At 53.3% G+C, this 10,869-nt stretch overlaps 2 protein-coding genes across 10 annotated transcripts in view; one reads left to right on the forward strand and one right to left on the reverse strand.

The window, feature by feature from the left end:
- The window catches only part of Xrcc3 (X-ray repair cross complementing 3), an 11,083-nt gene extending 6,127 nt beyond the window's left edge, over positions 1-4,956 (reverse strand). For 2 of the 4 annotated variants that reach the window (XM_031357298.1, XM_031357297.1), the window contains exons 1-4: positions 3,710-4,849; positions 3,339-3,425; positions 2,367-2,504; positions 1,195-1,407 (exon numbers count right to left, since the gene is read on the reverse strand). In XM_031357298.1, the coding sequence (XP_031213158.1) occupies positions 1,195-1,407; positions 2,367-2,504; positions 3,339-3,425; positions 3,710-3,881 (610 nt within the window). In that variant the 5' untranslated portion in view covers positions 3,882-4,849. Of the gene's footprint in view, positions 1-1,194; positions 1,408-2,366; positions 2,505-3,338; positions 3,485-3,709; positions 4,850-4,869 lie in introns of those variants that run through there. The other 2 variants (XM_031357300.1, XM_031357299.1) reach the window with 2 other exon arrangements.
- A 250-nt stretch (positions 4,957-5,206) lies between these two features.
- Positions 5,207-10,869, forward strand: part of Zfyve21 (zinc finger FYVE-type containing 21) — a 15,995-nt gene continuing 10,332 nt past the window's right edge. For 5 of the 6 annotated variants that reach the window (XM_031357637.1, XM_031357639.1, XM_031357638.1 and 2 more), the window contains exon 1: positions 5,226-5,422. In XM_031357637.1, coding sequence (XP_031213497.1) covers positions 5,285-5,422 — 138 coding nt within the window. In that variant the 5' untranslated portion in view covers positions 5,226-5,284. Of the gene's footprint in view, positions 5,423-10,869 lie in introns of all 6 variants that reach the window. The other variant, XM_031357642.1, reaches the window with a different exon arrangement.

Consider the following 10,869-nt stretch of genomic DNA (forward strand, 5'->3'; position numbering starts at 1 on the left):
ATAGATAAACACTGTCTGTGTGCTTCATAGATAAACACTGTCCGTGTGCTTCATAGATAAACACTGTCCGTGTTTCAAAGGACTCGGTTAAGAAAGCAAACATCATCCACAGAGGGGAAACAGAGCTGACAATATCCTGCACTTCATTTAAGTATTTAAAAATTTCTGCTCAAATAGGGTCTCACTCAGGTCAACTCAGGTGACTGGGGGTGGGGGGGGGGAGCAGCCTGGCCTCCAGCCGGCATCCATCTTCCTGCACCTACGTCCTGAGGGTGGGGTTACAGGCGCGTGCCACCATGACTGGCGTGGAAGACTCAGTAGGCAGAGGGCTCTGGATCTTCCAGGGGTGACCTGACAGGCATATCAAAGGCTAACAGCACATCGCTACAGACCTCTGGAATGCTGGGAACCCCGCACTGGCTTCGATACTAGGAGCAGCCACTGTACAAGGCAGTGTCGATGAGAACAAGGGAAGCTGGAGCCTTCAGGCATTGCTTTTGTGACAGAAACCAACATGAAGTGGTGTTGTGGTGAAGCCCCAGCTGGTGCAGAGCAGGGTGAAGCTTAGGACTCCTCAGACCCGCTTCCTGTCTTCTGCACAGGACCCAAGGCTTAAATGGTAGAGACCATGGCTTATTTTGTTTTGTGTTCAGAGACAGGGTTTCTCTGTGTCATAGAGCCCTGGCTGTCCTGGAGTTGCTTTGTAGATCAGGCTGACCTTGAACTCAAGAGTCTGCTTGCCTCTGCCCCCTGAGCACTGGGATTAAAGCCTTGGGCCACCACTCCTGACTCATCCATGACCATCAGCCCATAGAGGCCCCAGGCAGAGTCTCCCTGTATCAAAACCATCCATGTGTTGCTCAGACTATTGGCCCTGACCAGAAGGGAAAGGCCTTGTGCTTTCTTCCCTACCTGTCTGGTTCTGTGAGTCTGCGTGCAGGAGTGAGGTGCCTCAGCATAAGTGGTGTAGTAACTGTAGGCCCAGCTGGTACCCCCTGCTTCTTTCTGACAGCCTAGTGCAGCTTCACCTTCTACTTACTCTTTTGGAAGAAGAAAGACAATCATGGGAAACCACCCAAGAGATAGCCATTGCCTCCCAGAGAGGAAAGCAGCCCCCCAGAGCAGGTCAGGGGTCAGAGCTCTACCTGCCTCGGATCCTGCCTCCCCTACCCTTCAGGGTGGGAAGCCACTCACCAGCCTCAAGGCCTCCATATTGTCGTGGGAACTGCACAGCCAGGCAGAGCTGTAGCGCCAGCTGGGTCTTTCCTGCTGAGCTGCGGCCAGCCAGGCCAGTGATGCCCTCCAGGGGCAGGCCTCCACCCAGGAACTGATCGAGGACAGGGCAGCCTAGGCTCAGGCGTTGATGCTGCTCAGGAAAGCTCTCCCTCTGCTGGAACAGATGCAGTGCTGCCGGGGGCATGGGTCAGGCTGTGTCAGCAGTCTAGCCTGTGCCCCACCCACAGCCTGCTAGGGCCTGTGAGCCTGAGGCCTTCAAGAAAGTGTTGGCATATGCAACATGGGTGAGGGACTGACAAAGCCGCCACCCCCCCCTCCCCCCCCACACGCAGAGTGCTAAGGTCAGAAGGCAGGCAGTTTGGTTGTGCAGCTGAGTACAATGTGTATGTAAGAGTCTGTCCCTATCACACTTCCCAGGTGGGCACACACTCTTCCCTGGTTGGGCAGAGCTGCTGAAGAAACCTGAACTTAGTTCAGGTGTAGTGGTCTACACATTTAATCCCAGCATTTGGGAGGCAGAAACATCTTCATGAGTTTGAGGTCAGCCTAAGCTACATAGAGTGCCAGAACAATCAGAACTACGGTAGAAAGACTCTATCAGAGAGGGCGGGGTTGTGGGGGAGGAAGAAGGAAACTGAAGCTCCAGAGTGTAGCAAGCAGGCTTTCCTCAGTGTCTGTGTGTCCTGAACAGCTTCAGCATGAAGACAAAATGAGCATCAGCCTGTGACAGTGACAGTTCTGAGCAGTCGGAGCCTCAGCTTAGATAGATGTCAGTAAGGTAGAGCCATCATGTGGAGGCCATGTCCTGAGGTGGCAGGACCTTTCACAGCTGCCCCACCACTGGGACCTAACTTTGTCCTTTACTGTGAGGGTCTCCTCCAGGGGCAGGTATTCCAGGAGGACTTTGTAGAGAAGCTAAAGCCACGAGACCCTACTGCTTAGTGCTCTGCAATATGGGCCCTTCTTTGTGGGCTCTGGACAAGTCCCCTGGGTTACCTATCCTAGGGGAGGTTCCTAGTGTGCTTCGGGCAACTGCTGTGAAATCGCTCCCCACAAGTCTGGACCTGTAGAGTAGTGTGTCTACCCAGGCCTGTGCCCCAAGCACCCCAGCCGATAGCCCAAGTGCCCACCTGTAAGGACGCGGCTTCCCCGAACGTGTAGAGAGGCTGCTCTCAGCAGGTGCTGCACATCGTGGCTGGGCAGGCTGGTGAGCCGCTGCAAGTCTGGTCCCGAGTAGTGCAGAACCTCCTTCACTGACTTCAGTCTGCCTGAGGTCACACAGAGAGACCACAGCAAGTCAGGGCACTCAGCCAGGGTAGGAGGTAGGGACGGAGCTGGGCCTCCACATCTGGGACACCCAGATTTGCTCATAAAATCTTGGGGAGTGTGACTTGGGGGTGGAGAGGGAAGGGAGGGAAGGTACTGCTGGCCCTGTTGCAGCCTTGTGACCTCAGGAGCACAGGCGCCAGAGAGTGAATCCTGGGTGTTATGAGGATGTGACCATTGCCCTGCCCAATTCTTGTCCACAGTCCCAGCTACCTGGAAGGCTGAGACAGGAGGGTCACTTGCACCCAGGATTCAAGGCCAGTTGAAGCTACACAGCAATAACCAAGGGCCTGCTGCTCAGGGAGGAGAGTAAAGAAACCAGTTCTGGGCTTGGATTGACTTTTTACTTTCAAACCAATTAGCAAGAAATTATTGATCCCAGCATCGGGAGATGGAGGCGGGAGGAACTTTGTGAGTTCAAGACCAGGCTGGTCTACTCAGTGAATTCCAGGCCAGCCAGGGCTACACAGTGAGACCCTGTTGCAATTGAAAAGAAAGAAAAATGAAAATGAAAAAATACACTGCAGATGTATCAAACCAGTTCACATAGAGGCAGAAAGAACTGCCATGAACATGGGGGCTGAGCAGCTCGCCCCCCAGCAGCTGCAGCTTGACCCCAGCAGCCACAGCCCTCCAGGAACTCAAGTGCAAAATGTGCCCCTTCCGAAACCCACCAACCCCGCTTTGAAAAGGAGAGAAGCCACTAGGTGGAGGTGGTGCACAGACCATAGCTTGTTTTGCCCACAGTGCCTGCCCTTCTCACTTCACACACATACCCTTCTTAATCGCAGCAGTAATTCTGGGGTTTAGGTCCAGCTGGTCCAAGTCCATTTCCTCAGCGGGTTCACCACGAGCGTGCAGAGCTGACAGGGACACAGTGATGACAACAAACTCCCATGAGCTTGCCGCCAACTCAGACTACCTGTGGAAGGTGCTCCCGTTTAACTTCTTGGGACATAGATGGGTCTCACTCAGCATTCCCCAACTTTTTGTGAGTTTGGGATTTTGAAGGATGATGGGGGAAACTGAACCTTGTCAGAGAACAACAGAAGAGGCAGGGAGGCAGCTCTACCTCATCAGAAAGCACAGAGAAACCCTCCCAGAAAGGGGCCTGGAGAGACCGGCACCAGACCTCTGCTCTACCCACCTGGGCTGCCTATGCGAGGGCCACTCCAGTGTGAGGAAAGACGTGTCCTACAATACACTGCAATGGGTTCAAATGAGTGCCAAGAAGCAGTAAGGATGGGGTGGGGTGGCTCAGGCTGGCAGTGCCAAGTGTGAGGAGGCTGAGGATGCAAGATCTGGTGCTGGGCAGCCATGGTGGGTTGTCAGTAATCCCAGCACTCAGAAGGCAGAGACAGGTGCCTGGCTGAATCTGTGAACTTTGGCTTCATAGGGTGAGTGATGGAGGAATACACGTCAGACACCTGGCTTCCACACATGCACACACACCAGTACGGATGCAACACACACACTCTCTGCACAGGGCAGGAGGGAAGCTGGCTGGAGCACATGCTTTCTGCTGAGGACACAAAGCTCTGGCACCAGAACTCAAGAGTCCCCCAGGCCATAAGCTACTCCATCCAGTGGTGAGCCAGAGCAATCCCAAGCTTGGTGGAGGCTGGACAGAGGACATAGCCGGGGCGGGTTCTACCTGTGTACCCGCCACTGCCGGGGCCTTGAGGCAGCTTTGTAAACCTCGCTTTACAAAGTGCCACTGAGCAACTTGTACTTCAACACTGAGAACTTGTGTCTCAGACAAAAGAGCATGGAGCTCCAGGCTCCACTTGGCCGCCTGTCTTCCGGAGAAGTAGGGCTACACTAACCCATCCCTTCGATTGGGCTAGAGTGTGTCCAATTGTGACAGAGAGCGAGCAAAGCTCCTGGGTAGCTGATTTGGCCAATTACCCAAAGAAGCTAGAGGATGAGGTACGCGCAGTGGCTCACACCTGTGTTAGTACGAGGAAGGCAGAGGCAGGGCTGCTGAATCCAAGGCCAACCTAGGCTACAAGCACAATGTGACCCGTCCTTACAAACACCACACGCACACGCACACACGCACACACACACAGAGTCACAGATCAAGTCTGCAGCCACTGGTCACGCTGTGGCTGGTCTGGGACTCTGGTGCTGAAAGCAGGTCCCGCCAGGACACTCAGTTCGATTCCTCTAAACCCCGCTGAAGGAGTGCCCCTCAGGGAAGCTCGTTCTTGAGCCCCGGCTCCAGCCTAAGGCGCTCGAAACCCACGGTGTCCTCTGTCCTCTCTTGCCACCCCACGTCCGGCCACTCGCGGTCACCTAGCTCACCTCCCGCAGCAGCGGCCCCGCAATTCTCCCGCGCGCTCCGCCCGCTCCGGAAGCTCCGCCCATCTCAGTCTTCTCTTCCAATGAGAGGCCCGAGTCCGAGTCGGCTTCACCCAGAAGAAACGAAGAGGCGGCTACGTGGCTGATTAATTGGCCAATCCGAAGTCACAATCTCCCTAGAGGGGCGAGGGTGCCCCCCCGGTCTTCGCCGCCGATTGGTGGTCGGTCGTAGGGGCGGGGACCTTGCGCGGATTGGAGCAGGGCGGCTCTGGGGCGGGTACTACTCTCCGATTGGCTTATATTACGAGCTGTGGCTGCGGATTGGGCTTTGGGGCTGTCATCGTGCTGGTGGGCGGGGCGGGGCGGTGCCCTGTGTGGGCTCAGCGCGGGCGGTGGCGTGAGGGGCTCAGGCGGAGACATGTCCTCGGGGGTGGCCGCGCGTCGCGACGCCAAGAAGCTCGTGCGCTCGCCAAGTGGCCTGCGCATGGTGCCGGAGCACCGCGCCTTCGGAAGCCCGTTCGGCTTGGAGGAGCCGCAGTGGGTTCCAGACAAGGAGGTGCGTCCTAGCCCCCGGGTCCCCAACCGGAGCCGGGGCGTCTCCCGCCTCCCGCCTCCGTCCTCGGGGCGTTCGGCCGCGGCTCCCCTCCGGGCGTTCCCGCTGTCCCTCCTGCGCTGTGGGGCGTTTTCCATTCCTTGGCGGTCATTGGCTGCGCGGTGCAGAGCCCCAGGGAGGCCCGAGGGGGAGCGGTGGAGCGGCTGACCAGTGGACCGTGCGCGAGTTTGGGGCTGGAGTGTGTCCGTGGGGCGAGGGTGAGGGAGTCCGCTCCATCCGTCCACGGAGGAATGGTGCCAAGGAGTTTGCTGTCTTCGGAGTTCTAAACTCTGCAAAGCTTGGCCACTTGGGAGAAAATGGGAGCACTTCACACATTCCATGCGATTTTATTTCAGAGCAAATTAAATGTGTTTAAAAGACACCAACGTAAGTACTGGTGACTTTGATAAACTTTAAAACAACTTTTCCCATTTATGTAGAAGATAGTTTTCTTAAACCATCTGGGTGCCAGGGACGGAATTCAGGTCTCAAGTGTGGCAACATGTGCCTTTACTTGGTGAGCTGTCTTAATGGCTCTTGTAAATTCATCCATATGTTTCTCTCTCTCCCTCCCTGCTCCCCTCTCTCCCCCTTCCCTAAGGCGGGTCCTCACTATATAGCCCTAGCCTTTCTGGAACTCACTACAGAGACCAGGTTGGCCTAGAACTCATAAGATCTGCCTTCATCTGCCTGAGTGCTAGGCATGCACTACCACACACCATTGCTATGTTGTCCTCAACTCCTCAGCCCCTTGAGTTAAACATGTGCTTCACCACACCCGGTCTCCTCCCAAGTTTTTTAAGTTAGAGTTCCTGCTTGGAATTCTAATCAGCTGCTCTTCTTTGCCCTTGGGATCTCATCCACAGGTGGGTGGGGCCCAGCAGCTTCTTAAACAGTGGGCCTTGGGGACTGGAGAGCCGCCTGTGCAGCCAGAAGCTTGTAGGCTGGCTGTTCTTGCTCTGCCACTCCCCCGCCCAACTCTGAAGTTCCTGAGAGCCCTGAAAGAGAAGGTTCATCTCTACTCAGAGCCCCGAAAGGAGGCCCAGACAACTCCTGGCTATACTAGGTGTGTCACTGAGCTGTCCCTGCCCTCCTGGTTGTGCTCCTTCAGTTTAGCACTTTACCCTTGCACTTAGGCATCCGAGCACACAGTTCCTCTTGTGTGCAGAGATAACTGAGCACAACGCTAGAGTGCTCTTAGCATCCCTGAAGGGGGTGTGGGCTTAGGAACGGGCAAGCACGATCATTTGTGATCCTGTAGGTAGGTGTCTGAGTTCAGGGTAGTGGGTTCCAGGCCAGCCAGGGCTACATAGTTGAGACCCTGTCTTAAAAAGACAATAAAAGGTGTTGGAATACAGCCTGGCTCTAGCCCCTGGAAAGCTAAGAGTTTATAGTAGAGAGAATTTATGACCAGCCTGGGCTATACCGCTGTCTCAAAAATAAAACATGGAATGGGTGTTGGGGAGGTGGCTCCATGGAATAAACTGCTTGTTGTGAATGAGTTTCAGAACTGGACAGACATAAGTCTTTCCAGGAAAGCCCAATAATGCCTAGATTGGTATAAGGGGCACATGCGGGGCGGGGCAGGTAGAGGAGGCCAGCTGGGGTGGGAAGCCAAGGCTCTTGGGAAGTGTTCACTGTCTCTAGGCCAGGGCTCTAGAGGCGCCATCTCAATATTCTTCCTGTTCTACAGGGAGCCTTTAAGGTAGATGTCCCCCCCCCCCCCCGCCCCCCAACTGACACCTAATGAAATCTTTATGTAAGACTTTAAATTTTACGTTGTTTGTGGTACATCCCCACAAGTCTGGATAGCCTAACAGAATTCCATGTCTGTGCCAAGCGGGGAGGAGAAGGGCACCAGCTCTGTGAGTACCTCGGGCTTGGCATTGCAGGGGTGACTGTGGCTGAGAGATGCTTGGACAAGCATAGGTGGCAGACTTCCCACAGCTGGTTGGGTGGAGAGGGGTAGCCCAGGGCCTGATGGGGGCCACACTACAGTCCAGTCAGGAAGTAGGCCTCAGCTCCACTGGGTGCTTGAGAACCTAGTTCAGCAAAAAGAATGGGGATTTGGAGTGCCTGCCAAACCTGGCCTGGTGCTAAACCCCAGAGTGGGAGACCTTAGTTGGTCCTGGGGGGAAGGGCGATTGGTCTGACTGGGAAAGGCTGAGGTTTCAGTGTAAAGTTCGTCTTGTGCTCCTCTGAAGGCTACAGGGGCCTCCTGTGTGTTCCAGCTCTGGAACCACCGGCCTGGGAGAGGCTTCCCTCCCATGGCTGGCCGAGAGCCGTGTAAGAGTCAGGATGAAGTCCAGATCCACTTCCAGGCTGTAGTTTTCACAGTTGTAAAGTGCAGAGAGGAGAGCAGTCCCTGAGGTGGAACTGCCCTTTCTCCTCTCCCGAGCCTGCAGCTTCCAACCCCAACAAAGGCAATCCTTCCTTCCTCGTGTGTGTGTGTGTGTGTGTGTGTGTGTGTGTGTGTGTCTGCTCTTTGTCTTCTCCTTTGAACTTTTTTCTTTTCTTTCTTTTTTAGTATATATGACTGTTTTCCCTGCATGTTTATCTGTTACCACTTGCATGCTTGGTGCCTGCAGAGGTCAGAAGAGGGTGTTGGGTTCCCTAGAGCTGGAGCTATGAGCCTTCATGTCTGTGCTGGGTACTGAACCCAGATCCTCTGCAAGAACAGCATGTGCTCTTAACTGCTGAGTCGTCTCTTTAGCTCCTGAACTGGGCTTGTGAACCTGTTAATTAATAAATAGTCGCTGTTGGTGTGTGTGTGTGTGTGCATGTGTGAGTAGAGGCCATCCTTTAGGTCATCCCCTTTAGTCACTTGCTGTCTTGTCTCTCACTGAATCTGTAGCTCACCTATTGGCTGGCCAGTGAGCTCCAGGGTTCTGCTTTTCGATACCTGGCCAGATGCATGTGCCTGGCTTTTTATGTGAGAGCTGGGGACCTGAAATCTGGTCCTCATGCTGGTGTGGCATGTACTTTACCAATTGAGCTGTCTCCCAGGTCCCCCTTTAAAAAAAACCTTCATTTTTTTATTTTATCATGTAAAATATATCACATTATGTATATATTTATGTTCACGTGCCTATTGTCTTAGGGTTTCCATTGCTGTGAAGAGACCACAGCCATGGCAACTCTTACAAGAAAACATTTAGGTTCAGTCCATTATCATCCTGGTGGGGCGTGTGGTGGGGAAGGAGCCGAGAGTTCTGCAGCTTGATCCACAGGCAGCAGACTGAGACTGGATGCCACTCTGAGTGTCGCTTGAGCATAGAAGACCTCAAAGTCCACCCCCATGGTGACATACTTCCTCCAACAAGGCCACACCTCCTAAGAGTGCTACTCCCTGTGGGCCAAGCATTCAAGCTCTATGGGGGTCACACCTATTCAAGCCACCACACCTGTAGGTATGCATACACATGCACAAGTCTGAGGACAACTTTTTTGGTTGAGGGTCAGTTCCTTCCTGTGCCATGGGACCTGGGGATGGACTAAGGCCTGACAGCAAGCACTTTATCCTTTGGAGCCGTCTTGCAAGGCCCTTTTTTTATTGTGTGTTTTTTTTTGTTTTGTTTTTTGTTTTGTTTTGAGACAAGAGTTCTACAGGGTTGTCTAGGCTAGTCTTTACTGTAGTTTGGGCTGGCTTTGGATTTGTAATCCTTCTGTTTCATCTCCTGAGTGGCTGTGACTACAGGCTTGAACCACTAGGGCCAGCTAAATTAATTCATCTTTGAAAAATCTAGGCTATAGTTGATCCAGAGCCTGGTAGATGGACAGTTTTTACACACTGGGGAAGGAAGGACGGTGGGGTCAGGGTTGCCTCATTTCTCCTTCCTCGGAGGGGCCCTAGGTGTTTTTCTTAAATGCTGTTGTATTTATTCTCAATGTGTTTGAATGTTTGCCTGCATGTATGTCTGAGTACCGGGTCTGTGCCCGGTGCCCACAGAGGTCAGAAGAGGTCATTGGATCCCCTGGAACTGGAGTTACAATGGTTGTGAGTCACCATGTGGATGCTGAAACTGAACCTAGGTCCTGTGCAAGAGCAACAAGTGCTCTTAACCTGAGCCATGTCTCAGCCCTTGTTCTTTTTACATTAATTTTCTCTATGCCCCATTGAGCCTACAGTACACTGTGAGGGTACGGCGTGCTTTTCTGTCTGATGTCACATGTCCTGGAGGAGTAAGTAGAAGGCACTTTCCAAAGATCCGGTGTGCTGAGTTTTCTGTACTGAGGAGGGAAGGTGGGGTTCTCCCTCCCAAGAACTCTGACCTAGGCCTGGCTTTGCCGTGGGCTCTCTCACATCGCTCGCTGGAAGTGTAGTCTTCATTGAACAGCTCCTGAGTCACCACTGAGTCAGGCTGGGTGTCTAGACCAACAAGCAGCAGGTGCCCTGGGCTCCTGGCGCTGGGAAGAGGGTGTGTGTAAGCTGGAGATTTTCTGGGAGGGCTCTCTCTTAACCTGTTCCGTCTCTTCCTCCTTCCCTTTGTCTCCTGATTGACTGGTTGTCCTCAGGGCAGCTCTTTTTAGCTTATTCCCCTATCTCTGGAATGTGGAGTACAAGGTACCGTAGGGGCCCCAGGAGAGCCCTGCAGCCTGGCCTGTCTGCACCATAGGTAGTGTCTGTCCTGTGGCCTTGTCCAGCCTTGGCCAGAGGCTCAGACCACAGGTAGGTCTCATGGGGCCATTTCTCAAGCTGGTTTTGTCTCTGCTAGGCCATGTGTGCCCTATAGTCCTTGCTAAGCTACTGGCTGAATAGGTTGTCTAGTTTTCTCTTGTAGGACTCAGTTCTGGGGTTAGTGTGGCGGCTGAGTTTGCCCATCAGTGACCTAAAACAGGTCTGACCCATGGTCTCACAGGGTGAGAGGCAGCTGCAGACATTTTTGCTGCATGCAGTGAGACAGTGGGTTTCTGGGCTTTTGCAGTATAACCTCTGAAATAGCTGTGCCATACACTGCAGAAGCTTCAAGGCCCAGTGGAGGAGGAGCTACAAAGGCTGGCCAACTCCCCTGCATTCTTGTTTACCCCAGGCAGGCCCCTCACCTTGGGCTGGACACCTTGGTCCGTGAGGTGGGGCTGATCTTGTGGCAGGGCTTTTTCTTTTATAGCTTTACCATCCTGTTGGTTTTTTATTCTCTTTTCCTGATAAATTGATAAGCTGGTAATTTGAATCTTCTTGGGGAGGAGGATTTTTATTTTTCAAGACAGGGTTTCTTTGTGTAACCTTGGCTGTCCTAGAATTCTGAGTACCAGGCTGGCCTCAAACTTGCAGAGATCCACCTGTCTCTGCCTTCTGAGTGCTGGAACTAAAGGCATGTGCCATCACTGCTTAGTGAAATTTATTTTATTAATGAAATCAACAGGAAAATTATTTTGTTTAGAAATCTTTTTTCTGAATAAGCACACTGGTT

This window comes from Mastomys coucha, unplaced genomic scaffold (assembly GCF_008632895.1).
Source record: "Mastomys coucha isolate ucsf_1 unplaced genomic scaffold, UCSF_Mcou_1 pScaffold6, whole genome shotgun sequence".
NCBI classification, from domain to species: domain Eukaryota; kingdom Metazoa; phylum Chordata; class Mammalia; order Rodentia; family Muridae; genus Mastomys; species Mastomys coucha.